This window comes from Rhinopithecus bieti, unplaced genomic scaffold (assembly GCF_001698545.2).
Source record: "Rhinopithecus bieti isolate Rb0 unplaced genomic scaffold, ASM169854v2 scaffold_61931, whole genome shotgun sequence".
Classification (NCBI taxonomy): Eukaryota; Metazoa; Chordata; class Mammalia; order Primates; family Cercopithecidae; genus Rhinopithecus; species Rhinopithecus bieti.
This window is the reverse complement of record NW_016823461.1, coordinates 77,277-97,389: the sequence shown is the minus strand read 5'-3', so window position 1 is coordinate 97,389 and position 20,113 is coordinate 77,277. Positions and strand designations below refer to the sequence as shown.

Sequence of the window (20,113 nt, the reverse complement as noted above, 5' to 3'; positions counted from 1 at the left end):
TACCGGACAGAATGGATGAAAACTCTACCTCAGTTCTAAGCATATCTTCTCCTGATTTGGATTAAAACCTTCTGGTAAGAAAAGAAAATATATATATGTGCATTCATTCATTTGTTGTTGTTTTTCTTAATTTGCTCATGTATGCTAATAAATTATGTCTAAAAATAGAATAAGTACAAATCAATGTGTTGTGTGCAATAATTACTTATTAGGTTTTGGGAAATGAGAGATAAAAAATTAGAGACCCCTTAATGCAGTAAAAAATACAAATAAAGAAAAAGTCACTTATAACCCAAAGTGTGACTAACAATGGGGTAATCAGTGGTGTCAAATAGGAGGTTAACTGGGGACATCTAACTGTTTCTGCTTGGACTAATCTGCAAATGTGTCTCGGGGAACAAAGAAGCTTCTGTGACTTAAAAAGTAGTGGTAGGAAGGGAAAAGGTCTTCCAGACTTGGCTCAGATTATTTTTTCCTCTAGTCCACCAAGAACACTGAGTTTTAAAATCATTTCCTTGATTCAAGTTCCTATTTCTCTTTATGTTTTGTTTGTTTAAACCTCCTTTACTAAAATTTACTCTTCTATCTCTATAGCTTTCCAACATGATCTCCTTTCTCCCATCCCCCTGCACCTTTTCCTGCTTGTACTAAATTAACTCCTCAGGTGAGGAAAACTTTTGAAGTGCCAGAGTTCTGCTTCCTGGCTGTTAAAAAAGATGTAAAGAAAGCAGCAAAGGGTGGCAAGCATTTCTGAGGGTCAGTGTGGAGGTCCTCTTGGTCCCTGAGAGGCCTCTGTCAGGTCATTTCTGGAACCTGGCCCCCTACCGGGGAAGGCCATGTCTTTTAGTAAGGAAAAGTGTTATACTTTTACTTTCCCATGTTTTCTCTACCTTCTTCCTTTCAGGTTAACACTCCTGAACTATAATTACACAATAAAATAAAATAATATAAATAATAAAATAAAATTATAGGTTAACCAAAAGAAACTCGATCCTCTATTTCTAGTTATTGGAAGGAAATTTACAAATTTCTTATTTCCATTGCTTGATTCTCTTAAATACTTTCTCCATTATTGCTAAATAGAGATCTCTCACTTTTTCTACCTGTCTCAACCCTCATCAGGTACTTGTGAAGAAATCTCTCTCTGATTATTCTCACACATGCAGAAAGCGTTTGGTTCTTCTATGGCTATCTGGAGCCTAAGTTAAAAAATTATGACTATATATGATTATAGAGGTAAGAGAGACAAAGTTCAAGTATTTTCTTTTTATATTCATTCCTCAGTAAAAAACTAAAGCAATGAGGATCTAGCAACGTGTATTCCTGAGAAAAGATTTCACATGTTGAATCCTGGGAAAAGAGGTCTTTAAAATATTTTAAACATTAAAACATATAGATTTGACTTGACTCTTAGATTTTGGATTTTATCTTATTAAATTTAAACCTGCATTAGCATTAGCATTGTATTAGATTCAGACTGTTTTCAAGACCCTGTTTCACATCCCTGACATAAGAGGCATGTATATGTGAAATAAAGTGTTCTGTGGAAGTTGGAATATGTCTTTTGCAAATATCCCAGGTCAAAGAAAATCCACAGACCTTATGAAATTATAATATAGATTATATTTATATTATTCTGAAAGACCAAACTTGTCAAAGCAACAGCTTTGAAATCCTGATTGGCAGAAATTATCACCTTCTTAAAGACTTATCCTACAACTTCTTATGCTCAGAAATAGTTTTCCTAAGTTTTTCTATTTTGTTTTCTTGCTTAAATGATGAACTATGGATCCTTCTCTTGTGTTGGAAACTGCTGCAGATACCGTCATCCTGGCTTCAAGGCAAGAGTTGCTTTTCCAATGGTAGCTACTTAGTGTGACTAGAGTGTGATGCAGACTTTTCTTTCTATTACCCATAATCCTGCAGGGACAAGGCTGCAAGCTATACTAAGACCATCAAAAGCCCAGGCATACCAGACAAAAATAAGTTTCAAGAAGTGATAAATAGTGCAAATTTGGTTATGGTCAGAGCCTCAGTTTCAAATCTAAATCAGCATTCAAAGTTCCTGAAAAACTACTCAAGCTCACTGCCATCTTCACAATTGTGAGCTTGCTTCTGCTCTGTGAATGGATACCACAGCAGGTGCAGGTCTATTCTACTTTTATTCCAGCCCCACTGACCACTACGCGCGCGCACACACACACACAAATCCTCAAAAAAGAGACAGCGAGAGAGACAGTGGTCCATTTCCTTTACTCCAGTCTATTAATCTTTCTTAAGTCCTAATATTTTATACCAGAACGGGCCTAGTCTGAGTATACTTAGAGGATGAATATTAACTTCCTCCATGAAAATCATGACACTCATCTATGGGAGTGTGGTTTTATCATTTGTTTCAAAAGCAGCACTCAACTAGAGTATTTTTATACGTGCTCTACTGTTTAACCTAAAATTCCCCAGGTGAAACATTTTAGCAATCTACTGTATATGTTCCTAGGTCAAGCACAGTCTAGCTACTTGCTGCAGACTTCTCTCCCAGATACACAATCTCTCAGTAAACACAATTCAGCCATCTTCTCAGAATTAATTAATTAAAATGAAATAAAAATGCCCCAAGAAAACCAGAACCCATAGAAACAAACTGCATACACACAAAATAGTTTGGAAATAGGATAGTTTAGTCCACTTTAAAAAGTTGTATTTCTTACCAAAAAGCAATAAAGTCAACATAGACACAACTTTGCTCAAGTATATACATAATTATTACAGAGAAATTTATATTTCAGTCTACACCTTGTTCATCAATATTTCCTCCACTGGGTTCAGATTTTCATTCAGAATTAGCTTTTTTTAAAACCTCATTAAGTGAGCCATGGTGTGTCAATTTATGGAGAGCAGAGGTACAGACTCCAGATAAATTTGAGACTGCATCTCTTTAGAGGTAGAATCTTGGCTTCAGTCTGAACACCCTTTACAAACATGTAGGCATTAATTTAGAAGACTGCTCTGAAGCTCAAGAGATGGATGATTTAGGAGATTATTATGCTAAATTATCCTGACATTAAATTATTTTATTTAAAAATGTTTGTGAACTCAAATTCACATTATTGTGTCCTCTCCTCCGTTCTTCCCTCCCTCTCTTTCTCTGACACACACACAGACACACACACATACACACACGCACCCTTTCATTCAGACATATTGAGCGTGGTTTATAAAGCAATACCATGGTGAGGAAAGGAAAACAACCTTTTGATAAATTATCAAATAAAATTAAAGTCAAATCTTGAGGAATTAATTCCACTCCTATATTTTGTTTTCACTTTTATTTTAAATTTGGGGGTACATGTACAACTTATATAGGTAAATTGCATGTCACTGGGTTTTGATGTACAGATTATTTCATCACTCAGCTAATAAACTTAGTACCCAATAGGTACTTTATTCATCCTCTCCCTCTTCCCACCCTCAACCCTCAAGTAGACCTGCATGTCTGTTGATCTCTTCTTTGTGTCCATGTGTATCATCATTTAGCTCCCACACTCCTAGACTCTTACAGAAGCTCTACTCTAACAAATAATTTTAATATAACAACAAGGTGCCAAGTCGTTTTTCATCTCTTGACCTCCTCATTCTCAATATGAAGATAGCAATGACTGGCCTATAGTAATTGTGTGTGCTCGGCAATGTCCCATCCAGGTGATGTTCTCATGAATTCTCCGGTATTGGGATTTTTAAGGCCAGCGTTTTGCCTAGATTTAGTAATGGTGTAGGAATAGAAGAAGGTTTAGTAAGCTATATTTGCTCTTGTTTTGACTTTTGGAGAAAGGAAGGTAGTTTGTTTTTCCCTATCAAGATCATAAGGTCTATAGTCTCTCTTACTGTCTTTCGAGTAACACACAAGTATCTCCTTTTAATATCTTACTCTTATGAGAACTTCCCTATGCTCAGGAATGTGAAAGTGATCTTCCCCAAAATGCCCTGAGTAGCTCTGCTTCTGATATGTAAACCAGTGGTTCCTAAATATCCTCTTCAGATATAAAGAGTCCTCAGTGCCTACTATGTATAATGACTTAAGGAAAACACATGGATATAAAACAGCTTCTGCTGCCAGTCAATTCAAAACATTGTGATCAAAACAGTTAACTATAATGCATTGTCAATATATTCTGGCAGTACAGGCAGAGTTACTATGAAAGCACTTTTAAACACAAGGAAACAACAGATTCTGTTTAGGTATTCAAGTAAGTTTAAAATTAATCAACAGGCATATAATACAGATTTATAAAAATGTATACGAGTGAGGAAGTTCTAAAGGTCCTTCTAATTTTACCTATGGCAAAAATGGTGCTCAAAGAAAAAAAAGTACTACCTATGATAAAAAAGGAAATGACTGTTTGGTTGTTTACTGCATGCTTCTTCTTTGTTTGTTGTTGCATTAATGACAAAGAAACACAGTGCAATGGTATGATTCATATTGTCCTCTAGTTCCAGAAGTTCTAAAACAAGGAATAATCATTTCTTCATTTACTCATTTACTCATTCATTCATTCATTCATTATTTTCTTGAATAAATATTTTCTTGCTGCCTATAGATGAATTTAATACAAGGCACAGTAGGCATATAAGAAGGTGGAGAATAGGCAGAACTGTTTATAAAGCATGGACTGTGTGTGTGCATGAAATAAATAAGAAAAATATAAAAAATGGTGTGGGGGAGGGTTTGGAAAGATTTTTTGGGTAGTATTGAAAAGTTTATTAAGGCTGAGGTCACAAGTAATACATGAGCAATGAATCTTAACCAAAATATGGGAAGATCAGAGGAAATTCTTCACAGAGATGTTCTGGGGCAAGTAAGAGGAGGAGGCTATTTCTTGGAGCAGGAACACTTGATGGGGTATAGTATTATGGGTTAACACGTGCAGGCAAAGGAAGTAGGAAGAAAGAGGCCATAACACTGTCTTGAGCAATCATTATGCCTTTAACTGAGCACATTATTTTCTCAGTAATTGTTGGAGTTTAATCATGTGATTAGCCTTGAGGCTATGTCTTAGGGTTGAGGTCTTCCTTAGAGCCTCTGCAGTGCCAGTATCATCTCTATATGAAGAGTTCTTGATAATTTCTTTTCTTTGGAGGTAGAAATGTCATCCATTAATGCTTTGTATGGTTCCCTTGTTTTTCCCATTTCCCATGTCCTCTTTGTAAAATACACAAGTGCTCCCTATCTGTAGACCCTCAGGAACCTTCTTACATACCTGGGCAAGAAAATGAAATAAGTGCAATTAATCAGGAAGTTGAGCTGAACGTTCTTTATTAGGTGAAGCCATACCCTTGAAGTAGACGTTGTGTTCCCAAGTTCAGAAAATAGAATCTAGGGAAATAGGGTCTTCTTATGATTATCAGGAAATAGTCCAGGACTTCAATGGTACTTGTGAGCCAGGGCATCAGCCACACCAGCCACCACCTTCTGATAGGCAGCCTGCACCTGTGGGGTGAATTCCTTGCCAAAGTTGTGGGCCAGCACACACACCAGCACGTTGCCCAGGAGCTGCGGAGAAAAGGTAGGCAGATACACGCATATGGTTAACAGAGAAATGAAGACTGGCTTCTGAGAAACTGGGCCAACACCCATTTTTTTTCTGCCCAAATCTTAAACACAACTGATCCCCAGGTTATTCCCATCAGCATAAATAAGTACATATATGAATGCATACATATAACATATATCTATACTATATACACCCTCTATGTACTTAACAATCATATAGTCTATATATGTACATATAGGGTATATATGCTGTATAATGCTATATACAAATGAATTCCAAATTAGTTTCAATTTTGTATGTGTATATAGCATATACAAATTAATTACTATAAACAGATTAATAGATACAAATTAATTGATTAATCACTGTGATGATGGGCTGTCTCCTAATAATGATTCTGCCCCACCTCCAGTGTAATTTTCTAATCTTTCATAATCAAATATTCACTTTCCTTTCCATCCCATTTACTACTGAATTTATAAAATTCCAATTATTCCTTATTGTAAAATGATTTATAGCCTCTAAAACAGCATTCTATGCCTCTCCTCTTTGAGTTGGAGCCTCTCCCATACCCATGTGGAGAGACAAAAGGATTATTCTAAGTGCAGAATTAGCAGATGAGAGTTGGCATGCATAATTTGATTTGTGGTTAGAGAAGGAAAAATGAAGGGGGGGGTTTAAGAAAGACAGGATATTAAATAATTTAATTCTTAAAATAGCAAGATTATGAGGAAGGAAAAAATGCAGAATATTGAAATAAAAAATTAACGAAATTTTAGAAGCATTAAATGATAAAATATAGTAAAATAGACAAAAACATGGGGGAAGTGCAGCTAGGTAAAAGAACCAAAATGTAAGATTAGAAAGTAAAAAGAGAAAAGTGGGGCATCTCCTGGACTCACCCTGAAGTTCTCAGGATCCACGTGCAGCTTGTCACAGTGCAGCTCACTCAGCTGGGAAAAAGTGCCCTTGAGGTTGTCCAGGTGAGCCAGGCCATCACTAAAGGCACCTAGCACCTTCTTGCCATGAGCCTTCACCTTAGGGTTGCCCATAACAGCAGCAGGAGAGGACAGATCCCCAAAAGACTCAAAGAATCTCTGGGTCCAAGGGTAGACCACCAGTAACCTGAGGGTAGGAAAACAGCCCAAGGGACAGAGAGAGTCAGTGCCTATCAGAAACCCAGGAGTCTTCCCTGTCTACACATGCTCAGCTTCCATGTCTGGTAACCTTGATACCAGCCTGCCCAGGGCCTCACCACCAACTGCATCCACATTCACTTTGCCCCACAGGGCACTGACAGCAGTCTTCTCCTCAGGAGTCAGATGCACCATAGTGTCTGTTTGAGGTTGCTAGTGAACACGGTTATGTCAGAAGCAAGTGTAAGCAACAGTTGGCTCTCCCCTCCCTTTTATGCTGGTCCTATCCTCCCTACTCCAGTGAGCAGGTTGGTTTAAGATAAGCAGGGTTTCATTGGTTTGTGAGAATGAAAAATGAACCTTCATTCCACTGTTCCCTTAACTTGTCCTGAGATTGGCTATTCTGTCATGTGTGTCTTGACTCAGAAACCCTGTTCTCCTCTACATATCTCTCCAGCACATCTCTTTAGCAGTTGTTTCTAAAAATATCCTCCTAGTTTCATTTATGCAGAAGTGTTTTAGTCTAATATAGTGGAATGTATCTTAGAGTTTAACTTATTTGTTTCTGTCACTTTATACTAAGAAAACGTGTCTAGAGGCAGATGTTTTAACAAGTTGACTCAATATAATGTTCTCCTTTGTCTCTAGGGATTTTTGTCTCCAAGGGAACTTAAAGAGAGTAGAATGGACAAATCTATTGCTGCCATTTAAACTTGCTTGCTTCCTCCTTCTTTTGGTAAATTCTTCCTATAATAAAACTCTTATTTTTTATTATATTGAAATAAGTGCCCATTAAAAGAATATTTAAAAAATGAATGGTGGTTATTTACCAGTTATTGAAATAGGTTCAGGAAACATGAGTTTTAAGGGTAACATTTTAATGACAGATAAAATCAAATATTATATACAAATATTATGATTGTTTAAAATTATGGTATGACTATAGAAAGAATGCAGAGAAAGTGCCAAGTAGATTTACCATATTCAGCCAGATTAAATTTAATGAAGTTCCCGGGAAAATGCTAGTACAGAACATTTTACAACTGTGTTCTTAAAAAAAAATGTGGAATTAGACCCAGGAATGAAGAGCCCAGTAGTTTTTCACTCTTTTCTGAATTTAAATAATGTCACAGTGGCAGACAAATACACACCTATGAGCATATCCAAAAGGAAGGATTGAGGGAAAGAGAGGAGGAGGTCAATCCTTTCCTAGTGAAAGGAAGGAAGGAACAGGGGAAGAGAGAGGATGGAATGGATAGAGGAGAAGAGGGAAAAACAAATAATGGAGAGGAGAGGAGGAAAAAGGAGGGGAGAGGAGAGGAGAAGGGATAGAGAAGAGAAAGAGAAAGGGAAGGGAAGAGAGGAAAGACGAGAAGAGGAGAGAAAAGAAAGAGAGGAAGGGAAGGGAAAAAAGAGGAAAAAAGAGACAAGAGAAGAGATAAGACTGACAGTTCAAATTTTGGTAATAATATGGATCAATAGAAACTCTCAAACTCTGTTGGTGAGAGTGTACAATAGTATAACCCCTTTGGAAAACATTTAATAGTATCCACCAAAGCTGGATACATGATAAATCTATTACGTAGCAATTGAATTTTTAGATATTCAGAAACACGTGCATGTGTGTATCCAAAGATGTGTATAGAAATGCTTATGACAGCAATATTCATGAAAACCTCAAACTGGTAGCCACTTAAATGTTTATCAAAAGTAGAACTAATAAATTATGGTATAAAGAATAGAATATTAGACAGAAATGAAAAGAATCAACTACTGCTTAACATGTAGCAACACAAATGCATTTTGCAGCAGTTGCTAGATTAAAAGTAACCGGAGGTGAGTTTTAACTATATGATTTTATTTGTATATAGAAAGATGGACGATGTAACTGAGATTCTGATCACAAGGGGAAATGTTATAAAATAGGGTAGAGAGGAGCCATGAATAACCTTTAAACTTTGTTACAAATTATTTTTCTGTAACCTAGAAGCCAAGAGAAGATATTGAATAATTCAAGGAAGATGGTGGCATGGTTTGATTTGTGTGTTTAAAAGATTATTCTCACTTAGTGAAGAAATGTATTTTAGAAGTAGAGAAAATGGGAGACAAATAGCTGGGCTTCTGTTGCAGGAGGGAAGAAAGTGACAATGCCATTTCTATCATCAAATTTAGATCATGATGGTGATGTCAGTCACTGAGGTCGTGAACACAAGAATAGGACCACATTTGTGAGTTTAGTGGTATGATAAGATCAGAAACTCAGTCTCAGATACACTGTATTTTATGCACTCTTGTAAAATGCAAAAGGATGTACTTAGATATATGTATCTGGAGCTCAGAAAGAATACAACCAGGTCAAGAATACGGAATGGAAAAGAACATACAAGAACAGATCACAGTGTGCTATGTAAATCACTACCACTACCTGTTAAAAATTACAGATGATGTACTTCATGAACATCTCCTTAAAATCTTAGAATGTGTTTGTGAGGTAGGAATTATGTTTCCAATTCATATATAAGAAAATTGATTCAAAAAAAGAGTTAGGTAAATTCTTAAGGCCATGAGGACTGTTTTTTGATCTTTCTCTGTTAATTCCAAAGACTTGACTTTTCCCTTTAATTCTGTTCTACCTGAAATGATTTACACATTGGGAGATCTGGTTACATGTTTATTATATAAGGATTGCATTGAGAGTGTTTGTATAACAGGATAAGGTCTTTTTTTCTTTTCTCGTCTGAGATGGAGTTTTATCCCTAGTGCCCAAGATGGAGTGTAATGGCGCGATCTAGGCTCACTGCAGCCTCCACCTCCTGGGTTCAAGCAATTCTTCTGCATCAGTCACTTGAGTAGCTGGGATTGCAGGCATGCACCACATGCCCAGCTAATATTGTATTTTTAGTAGAGATGGGGTTTCACCATGTTGGTCAGGCTGGTCTCGAACTCCTGACCTTAAGTGATCTGCCTGCCTTGGCCTCCCAAAGTGCTGGGTTTACGAGCCTAAGCCACCACATCCAGCCAAGATAAGGTCTTAACGTGGAAAGAATAGCATCTACTCTTGTCCAGGAAACAATGAGGACCTGACTGTGGGTAGTAAGAGCAGTGATTAATAGACAGGGACAAATTCAAGCAGAATTGAACTGTTGATTACAGGTAAGGAAATGATTTTGAGTCTCTGAGCTTGGTGAGTGGGCAAGTAGCTATCCAATGACTAAAATGGAAAACACTGGAAGAGAAACAGTTTTAGTATAAAAAGTGAAACGACCATGCTGAGTCTGAGGTGCCTATAGGACATCTATACAAATAAGCCCAGTACATAGTTTGATATATGGGTTTGGCACTGAGGTCAGAGGACAGAGCTAGAAATCAGACTTGGGAACTGGGATTATACAAGCTATATTTAAGAGTTTAGATATAACTGTGAATCCGAGAGTGTGACGAATACAAAATTAAATGAAGGACCTTTAATGAACACCAACACTTAATGTGAAATCTCAAGGAAGTACGAAGTAAGACATAGTCCCCAAAATCCCCAATGATTTTAGAACTCAGTATGGATTTTAATTAGCATAATGTTAACGTTGGTTAGAATGGAATTCAACTTGCTGTTGGTTTCAGAGTAAGTAGGAGATAAGGTCTAGATTTTGACACACAGTGAAAAGCTGAAACGAAAAGGAAAAGATAGGGTAAAAGATGGGAAATGTATGTAAGGGGGATGAGCCACATGGTATGGGAGAAACACTAAGGACTCTAGGGTCAGAGAAATATGGGTTACATCCTTCTACAAAATTCACATTCTTGGCTGGGCATGGTGGCTCACACCTGTAATCCCAGCACTTTCGGAGGCCAAGGTGGGTGGATCACCTGATGTCAGGAGTTTGAGATCAGCCTGACCAACATGGAACCCCCTCTCTACTAAAAATACAAAATTAGCTGGGCATGGTGGCAGATGCCTGTAATCCCAGCTACTTGGGAAGCTGAGGCAGGAGAATCACTTGAACCTGGTAGGTAGATGTTACAGTGAGCCTAAATCGTGCCATTGCACTCCAGCCTGGACAACCAGAGCAAAACTCCATCTCAAATAATAATAATAATAATACATTCTTGCTAACCTGAAAAAATAAATTATTTGTGCTTTGTACCTAATTTATAATGTTCAGATGGTGAATATTGATATGATATATTCATATGCACAGAACAATGCATAGGAGACACATTATAAGTGTAAGTGGCATTCTTAAATGCCAGTGCTCTCCACAGTTCTAATCTCAGTTCACTGCTCTTTGAATTCTGTGTTTTCATATTATCTTATCAATACATTAATCATTGCAATAATCATTACACACTATAATTATTCATTTACTGGACACATCCTAGTTTCCTTCTGTCAATTACCACACTGCTTTCAAATTTATTCCTCATCCTTCCCTCAGTGTTCTCTGTATTTGAGGAAGTGACATTTCCCAGATTTACTCACCCTTTTGGTCCCATGTACATTCTGTAATGGTAAACACTAGCTGAGGGAAAGCATAAGCAAGATTATTTCTGGCCTTCTCTCTCTCCTCTCGCTCTCTCTCTCTGAGGGGATCTCCTATAGCAGACAGTCATTTTTATGGTTGATATTTTGATGCCCCCATTAGACAGTTCTGGCTCTCTCCAAGGAGCCCCCAGTGATCTCACTGAATCCAGTAGACCCCTGGTTCTGGACACTGGTGGTATAAACATTTTCTCCTTCTGTCCTTTTAGGCCTAATGGCGGAAAAAGTTTTCTGTTGTTACAAACATCTAGATTTCTGCACTGTCCTTTATTTGATATTTTAGGTCTTCTAATACAAGGATAATTAACTATTAAAAGCTGTACTTAATTCTAGGTTGAGTAACTGATAGTGGTTTGTGCTTTCCTTGATGGACCCTAACTGATATAACTAATAAACTGATTTCTGATACTATGTCTTATTAGTGTATGAAATTCTGATGTGAATAAATGCAAGACACATACTCATTGACTAATCAAACTACAGCAAGGGAGATTGAGGGAACAACCGTATAGAGGCAGAGGAAGGAACCTCATGACCTATAAATACTAAGATATCACATAGTCATTTTAGAATCAAAGGTTTCTCAGTTTAGGTCTCAAACAAACTTCTCTACAGATAGTGTAATACTCATAATGTAGAAAAGAGAGATCTAATTTTTGGATAGTGTAATCATTTTTTAAATCTCCAAATACTAGGGAAATAAGAGTTTACAAGACAATGTCTCTACCATAAAAGAGGTTAATATTTAGTGGTAGGAATACACAATGAGCAGATTAAGTACATTAGTAGGAAAAATCCTAAATATTATAATAAGAAAGAGCCCATAATTATAGCAGAGTTTATAGACAGGACTTTTAGCCCAGTTAAAATTTAAAAAAAAAATAGCTTCTTAGTTGAAATGACATTTAAGTTAAGACTTAAAGTATGAGTACAAGATAGACAGGACAAAATGAGGGAAAAACATCACCCAGAGTAAATGAACAGCATGCACAAAGCTAACAGAGTCAAATGCAGAAATCCAAATTCTCTAGAGTGACTGGGGTAATTTTGTCAATGCACTCAAGTATGCGTCTGTAACAGTGTGTATTCTTATGTGTGCATGGGATGTTTGTTCATGGAGCATAGGAAATTGTATAGACATATACACACATCTGTATGTGTGTATCAGAGAATGTTTACATTGCTGCAAGATTTTATATGACTACATGCACAAGCATTCATGCTTCATGTCAGTTTGGTATATTTTTCCTGTGTGTCAAGATGTGTACTTACATATTTTCCAGTAAAGGTGAATGTGAAAACTGCTCAGCGAGAAATGAACAGTAAGTAACACAGGAAATTGAACTCTTGTCTCTTAATTTAAAATACAGAATGACATTCAGAAGGGCAGGGGATAGCACAAGTATGAAATTTTAAAGTGTGAATGGACACGGTAATTATTCAAAGAATGTGCTTAATTAATGTATGCTGCATGACAGTTGAGTGATTATTGCACATGAGCAACTGTTATTTATTCTGCTTTGTGGGTTATTAGTGGGGACTCAAAAATATGACAAAGGAATTTCAGAAGCTATTAAATGGTAGCACCGCCTATCTATGTGCTCCTACTCAAGAGATATGGTGAGACGAGCTCTTTGGGGTGGACACATACAGGAAATACTTTGAGAAAGAGGTTTCGGGATTAGTGAAACTGGAGAAGAAATGATATTATATCTTCTAAAACCTATTTTGAGTCAGTTTGAGGGTGCTGCATACTTCCTAAGAGTCTTGGGTGCAGGAATTTGAAGCGATTGCCACAGAATGGTTATGTTCATTGCCAGATTCAAACAGGGGGCTTGTAGGCATTTTCTCTTCTGTCAATACATTTCTTTCTTTTCATTCACAGGCAGAGATTTTAACTGTCATCTCTAACTCTCTGTTTCACAATGTTTTCCAGTTCTGTGCAATCACTGCCATGATGGTTTCTTACTCAATTTTTTTCTTAACTTCATTGTTTCCATCAACTTCAGTTCTTTATCCATCACCTCAATATAATTACAGCAAGCTCCTCTGACTATACCTGAGTTAGACTTTGTCTAATCAGTTCTATATATACACATGTGAATCAATTTTCCTACATTTCCCTATTTATTATGTCACTCTTATATGCAAGAATTTTCAGTGATTTTTGCTCAAAGCAATAGCCATTTTTCTTGCTTCGTCTGGTCTCTGCATCCAGTTTCCCTAATTTTATATCACCCTGCCTCTTTTAAATGTCCATATTCTCCTCTACCAACTTGACCTAACATGCTAATTCCTAAATCTCAGCCTTTTAATCTGCTGTTTACTCACATAAACAAGACTTTTGTCTTCAACAGAAATCAATTGTTTTCAATATTGATTGGTAATAATTTTTTATTCATAAAAATTGTATATATTTGTGAATGCACACATATGTATATATAGAAAGAGAATAAAATCACTACCACCAAAAACAATAAAACTTGTATATATTTATAGAAACAGAGAGCCGAACAAAGAGATTTATTATTTATCGGGTAGTGTAATAAAGACTTTCCAAGTATCAATTCAATTAATTTTTACAAAAATCCTTTAAGGAAAATAAATATGATAAATCTACCATATTTACAGCTTAATGGAATTATAAACATGTTTCAGGTCACAGAGGCAGCAGATGAAGTACAGATGAAAACTGTCTTGCCAGCTCACATGCCTTAGAGATAATTCTCCACTAATACCATTGAAGATATTGAGAGAAAGTTCAGGGTTTGGCCCTTGATTGGTCTCTAGGAAGCCCCATCCCCACTGCATTATAAATCATCAAAATATGTTGTTTAAAATAAGTAGAAGTGAACTACAGTCACCAAATGAGCTATATCCTGAGTTCATACAAATAATAGCCTATACAGAATCTCTAATTTGAGTCCTAACATACCTCTACACACTATCGACAATCCTCTTACATCTCTAAACAGTACCTCCATTGCCCTCCCTTTCTCTAAAGACATTGTCTTATTCTAGGGACGATTTCCCCTTCCTAGGAATAACTACTCCACTAAAGCCACCCACAAGTTCTCTCTTATCTTGCAGGATTGCAAGAAAGTATCTTCTTTACCCTTAAACTCCCATTCTCCAATGTTCTCATTTTCATCAGAAATGGTGGGTCCTTTTGGCTGAATCAATGTAAAATATAAAGACAGAAAAAGAATATAATGATATTTCTTAGAGAGCATATTTCTTTATTTTATTTTTATCATGCAGGAACTGAATCTGCAGGCAGGATACTGCTCTTCTCCCCAGTATCCCCCGTCTAAAGGAAATGAGCTTTTGGGACATAGGTACAAACATAGTGGACCAATAGGTACAAACATAGCGGACAGGGAACTCACTGGCCCTTGAGGGCTACAGCGTTAGCCACAGCATTTGTGGGTTCCTGCCAAGAAGCCTGTATCAGTAGGGTAAACTCCTTGCTGAAGTGGGTTGCCAAAATAATCAATATCACGTTGCTTAAGAGCTGGGGAGGGAGTGAAGATAAAAAGAAAATGGTACATAGTGAATAGAAGGCCTCAAGCTGGACTTGCAGTACATAGATACAACTCTTACTTCCTTTTTGACCAGAGTTTGAGCAACTCTCAGTCTTATTCTCACAAAGGCAAGTTCACCATTATGGGATAGACATCAGCTTCAATATGACTGCCAGCCCTGCACCTCCCATTGTGTCCTATCCTTCTTTTACTTGCTATGCCAACTCACTACCCCAGCACAGTGTGATTAATTGCTTCACTTTTTAAGAGACTCTGTCCTTTTCAAAAACTAGGATAACAGTACTTCAAGAAGCTGTAAGGGATAGGGTAAGTCCCCAGTCATCACACACATACAATTTTCCCAAACACTCATAACAAAGAATCCTGTACCATGTGCACAAAAGTATACCATCATCATTCAGAAGGAAATATCCTCTTTTTAAAAGCTTGCCATTAATCTTTCTAGTTGATCTTTTTCTGACCTCCAGGACTATGCAGAAAAGTGTCTATTAATTTTCACAGAAAATTTCAGTGACTAAAGGAAAGATGTTATTTTCTCTATCTTAACTTCCATTCCCTCATCCAAAAACACTCAGTTTAATTTTGGCCAGAATTTTTTATAAGACGTGTTTTTCAGAGCTATCAAGTGGTAAGTGCCCTTCCATTATTCATAGTCCTTGCTCTACCAAATTTCAGTTATGTTATTTAGAGCAACATAACTCTCAAAAACGATCCCACCGCTGAAATATCATATCCCATAGCTGACTCATAGCACAAGAGAAACCCACCTCTGCTTTCAAAAGCACCCATGGTGCAAATATCTAAGGGTAAAGAAGAAAGCATGAGTGTACTTAGTACTCACCAGGAAGTTCTCAGGGTCCACGTGCAGCTTGTTACAGTACAGGTCACTCAGCATAGCAAAGGTGCCTTTGAGGTCATCCATGAGCATAATAGCTTTTCCGAAGTGGATCAGCACCTTCTTGCCATGTGCCTTGACTTTGGGGTTGCCCATTATTGCACAGTCAGAGCCCAGATAGCCAAAAGTTTCAAAGTACCTCTGGGTCCATGGGTAGACAACCAGGAGACTGAGGGACAGTCATAATCACAGAGCAGATGCAAAATCAGACTATGTAAGACAATGGGCTAGTCCCTCTTTCAGAAACACTTTCTGCCTTTCTGCACCTCGCCCTGGCTTCCGATACTTACCTGCCCAGAATCTCACCTCCAGCTTTCTCACCTAAACTTGCTTCACAGGCTAGCGGCAGCAGCCTTCTCGTCAGCAGTGAAATGCACCATGGTGTCAGATCTGGGAGTTTCCTGGCGATCACAGATGAGACAGAAGTATGCCTGCACTTCTGCTTCTTGTGTGGCTTTTATTTCTCCTCTCTGGTCCCCAGCCCTTTGCCTCTCTCAGTGAAATGAATCTATTGGTCAAGGGTGGGTTATGACTTCAGGGGTGGGGTTTGGGCAAGGGAAGTTTTGCAAGATGGACATTCAAGTTTCTGATAGAATCCGGGTGGCCTTCTCAGGGGAACTTTGCTGTTCAGGCTTAATTTGAAACTTTACTTCTTTCCCCTCCATTTTCCTACACTACCCACCCCCATCCAGTCTGCAGTTTATTTCTCAAAGTCTTCACCAGTGGCTGCTAATAACCTGAATGCTGACAAATAGGAATAAGTTAGAGCTGAAAAGGATAAGAATTACAAATATCTTAGCCATCAATTCCTGGGTCAGGAGTTGTGACAATGTAACAACGTGTTATTCATCCAGGCTTTATGTGGAAGAAGCCACAGCCTTTCTTGGTTTTCAATTCTCTTGAGACTACATTGAGTACACAATTTCATCCTCTCTCTCTCTCTCTCTCTCTCTCTCTCTCTCTCTCTCTCTCTCTCTGCAAGCTCCACCTCCCTGATTCACGCCATTCTCCTGCCTCAGCCTTCGGAGTAGCTGGGACTACAGGCACCTGCCACCATGCCTGGCTAACTTTTTGTATTTTTAGTAGAGATGAGGTTTCGCCATGTTAGCCAGGATGGTCTTGATCTCCTGACCTCGTGATCCACCCGCCTTGGCCTCCCAAATTGCTGGGATTACAGGCGTGAGCCACCGCGCCCGGCCAATTTCATCACTTTTTAGAATAGAATAGAAATAAACACCTCTATCGAGCATCCATTTGGAAGAAAGCAGAATAAGAAACAAAGTAGGGAAGTAAGGGGAAAACTGGGTTTTATTACTGTGTTTTTAAAATCCATTTTGTAGTCAGTGTACTTATCTGAGCAAAGGAGATTTCCTCTGAATCACTCAACAATAGTCCATGTCAAATTCCACATATCTACAAAATTATGCTAGAGCATCTAATAGTGTTCGGGGAGAAGGGTGCTGCTCTGTTCAAGCAAGAGGATAGAAGAAGTTTCCATGGCCCGTGCTGGGCATTAGGTCATTTGTGTCTGGCACAGGCTTGATCTACAGTCTAATGCTGTGTTTAACTTGTCTTTATATCTAATCAGGCAGAGACATTCTTCACTGCCAATATTCCACAGACTGCTGCACGTGTCTCAGGTGCTGCACGTCTCATGCATCTCAAACAAGCAATTTCAGGAATAGACAGGGCACGCTTCCACCGGCAGAGAGAATAACAGTTTATTTTATATTCTTAAGAGTTATTACCCTCATACTTAGAGGTTTGAGATGCTAGTTTGTGTGTTCCCCCTGAAATAAATCCTTACAAGAAATAAAGTTTAGGAGATCATCCTCATGTGTACTTCAAGGAGACTCTAAATTTCAAAGAGTTCAATACAATATATTAAAGCTGAATTTCTGATATTGGAGACACAGGATTTTAGTCTACTGGATATAGTTGAGAGGCAGTTATCTGTTTTACTTAGGAACATGGGGAGAGTTTGTAGTGACAAACAAAGTTTGAGGTAAAACCAAGAAGATTATCTTTAAGAGCAGAGATCGATGATATGAAGAAAAAGAAGTGGCAACCTTGACTATATGCAGGAAACACATTTATATTGAGTTGTGGGGACTGGCCTGAGAGGACACTTCAGGTAGTGTCTTTTAATGGCCCTAAAACTAATTCCCAACAGAATGTCTGTTCATTGCCATACCTCATGTCCTTAGGTACATACATCTAAAACCCTGCATACCGGTGAACAGCTACCCCATCTTTCCGTCAGCCAACCAGGAATTCAATAGTTACTGCGAACTTCCACTTTTCTCTCACCTGCTCCAAGGAAAGTGAGACCTGCGATCACCTTCCTGTATTGATTCTTTCATGTTTGTGGCTGTTCCCCGTTTCCAATTGTTTTCCATGATTATTGCTTCTAGTGTGATCTATAGACTCTTATATCATCAATACCAGGTCATCATTGCAGTTGTCAACTTCTTCCTGTTGCATTTTATGTATTAATTCAACAAGTACATATTAGGTTCCATATGTCATCCACTAAGTTTCATATGCCATCCATTTTTCTTAATTCTGAGAATCTTACAAGATCTAGACAGACAGATTCTTTGGTCTAATGGTGCCCTGACTATAGTGACTAGAGGAGACCAGCATACATACTGAAATAAATGAATGAATAAAAGATTTCAGGTGGTATTACATGACTTGAAGAAACTGCATATTGTATCTACAGCCATCTGGTCTTTGAGAAACCTGACAAAAGCAAGCAATGGGGAAAGGATTTTCAATTTAATAAATGATGGGCAGAACTAGCTAGCCATATGCTGAAAAATGAAACTGGACCCCTTCCTTATACCTTATCCAAAAATTAACTCCAGATGGATTTGAGACTTAAATGAAAAACCCCAAACTCTAAAAAGCCTAGAAAAAAATAAAGGCAATACCATTCATGATATAGGCACGGGCAAAGATTTCATGATGAAAACATGAAAAGCAATTGCAGCAAAACCAAAAATGGACTAACGGAATCTAATTAAACTAAAGAGCTCCTTCACAGCAAAAGAAACTACCATCAGAGCGAAAGACAATCTACAGAACATGGAAAAATGTTTGCAATTTATTCTTCTGACAACGGCCTAACATCCAGAGTAAATAAGAAACTTAAACAACTTTACAAGAAAAAAAAACAAACAACCCCATTAAAACCATGGCACACTTTTACCTATAAAACAAACCTGCATATCCTGCACATGTACCCCAGAATTTAAGGTAAAATTAAATTAAATCAAAAGAAAAAAATAAAAACAAATGCCATGGCAATGTCAGGAAGTTACCCTATATGGCCTAAAAAGAGAAGGCAGAAATAATCCAAAACTTGTTTAACATATCATCAAGAAATAACCATAAAATGAACAACCAGTGGCCCTCGGGGTGCTCTGCCTATGCAATAGTCATTCTTTTATTTCTTTACTCTCTTAAGAAACTTGCTATGACTTAAAAAAAAATGCATACTGTGAAATGGTAGTGACTGCATTTGAAGTGGGTCCTTTATGATATGATGGAGCCAGGCAGAGATGTTTGGAGAAAGAAGTTCCTGAAAGAAGGAAGGGCATGTGCCAAATTCTGAGGCTGAGGAGAAAAAAAGAAAGAAAGAATAAAAAAGAATAAAGAACTTGACATTTCACTGTATGTAAAGACATTGCAAGGCTAGAGTAGAGCATGTTGAAGTAAAAATAAGAGAAATCAAAATTAGAGAGAAGGGAACAGGCTTGTTATTTGGGTTTTACAGATGAAAGTAGAAGAATAAGTATTTTATACTGAAACTTAGGGGACCATGGGAGATTTGTAAACCTGAGATAAACATGGTCTCTAGTCCACTCAAACCCCAAGCTTATTTTTTTCTCCTTCCTCATCAGCCTTACTCAGTGCAAGGTGCTATAACAAAATACCAAAGAATGGATGGCTTCAACAACAGAATTTTTTCTCACGTATCTGAAGGCTGATTTGTGGTCAGGGTTCTCTTCCTGGATTGCAGATGGCTGACTTCTCACTGTGTCCTCACTGGGAGGAAAGAGAAATGGCTTGTCTCTCTGCTTCTGATAAGGAAAAAAATTTTATGATGGGGATCTGCTCTTATAAGCTCATCTAAACCTAGTTACTTTTCAAAAGCCTCCCCTACAAGTAAGGTCAGTTGGGAGTTGGGGATTCAGCATGTAAACTTTGAGGAGACAAACATTAGATCCATAACACCATCACATTAAACTCTTACTTATACAGATGCACTAACATCCAACTATACAAAAATTCCATTGAGTAAGACTTCCAATTAATTTTGTACAAATTCTTCCCACTACTTTTGATCTCACAATGCTGATCTGTTGCTCAGACACAACATGCTCATGCTGACTTGTGAGCCTCTGCTGATTCATTTCTTACACCTAAGTCCCCCCCCCCCCCCC

At 37.7% G+C, this 20,113-nt stretch overlaps 2 protein-coding genes across 2 annotated transcripts; both read right to left on the bottom strand.

The window, feature by feature from the left end:
- Positions 1–5,296: 5,296 nt before the first annotated feature.
- Positions 5,297–6,924, bottom strand: LOC108521667 (hemoglobin subunit delta). The gene is made up of 3 exons (XM_017861624.1): positions 6,789–6,924; positions 6,452–6,674; positions 5,297–5,548 (listed from the first exon to the last, which is right to left on the bottom strand). The coding sequence occupies exons 1-3, from the start codon at positions 6,878–6,880 to the stop codon at positions 5,420–5,422; spliced, it is 444 nt and encodes a 147-aa protein (XP_017717113.1). The 5' UTR covers positions 6,881–6,924; the 3' UTR covers positions 5,297–5,419.
- Positions 6,925–14,440: 7,516 nt separating this feature from the next.
- On the bottom strand, positions 14,441–16,088 carry LOC108521666 (hemoglobin subunit epsilon-4-like). Its single transcript, XM_017861623.1, has 3 exons — positions 15,953–16,088; positions 15,609–15,831; positions 14,441–14,736 (listed from the first exon to the last, which is right to left on the bottom strand). The coding sequence occupies exons 2-3, from the start codon at positions 15,756–15,758 to the stop codon at positions 14,608–14,610; spliced, it is 279 nt and encodes a 92-aa protein (XP_017717112.1). The 5' UTR covers positions 15,759–15,831; positions 15,953–16,088; the 3' UTR covers positions 14,441–14,607.
- Between the last annotated feature and the right edge of the window lie 4,025 nt (positions 16,089–20,113).

What these genes read in the sequence shown, in the direction of transcription:
- LOC108521667 (XM_017861624.1), bottom strand. Translation starts at nt 6,880, where the DNA reads ATGGTGCATCTGACTCCTGAGGAGAAGACTGCTGTCAGTGCCCTGTGG. An exon ending in GGTGGTGAGGCCCTGGGCAG is followed by an intron (nt 6,675 to 6,788) that starts GCTGGTATCAAG and finishes TCCTACCCTCAG; the next exon opens with GTTACTGGTGGTCTACCCTT. An exon ending in TGGATCCTGAGAACTTCAGG is followed by an intron (nt 5,549 to 6,451) that starts GTGAGTCCAGGA and finishes TTTTCTCCGCAG; the next exon opens with CTCCTGGGCAACGTGCTGGT.
- LOC108521666 (XM_017861623.1), bottom strand. Translation starts at nt 15,758, where the DNA reads ATGGGCAACCCCAAAGTCAAGGCACATGGCAAGAAGGTGCTGATCCAC. An exon ending in TGGACCCTGAGAACTTCCTG is followed by an intron (nt 14,737 to 15,608) that starts GTGAGTACTAAG and finishes CTCCCTCCCCAG; the next exon opens with CTCTTAAGCAACGTGATATT.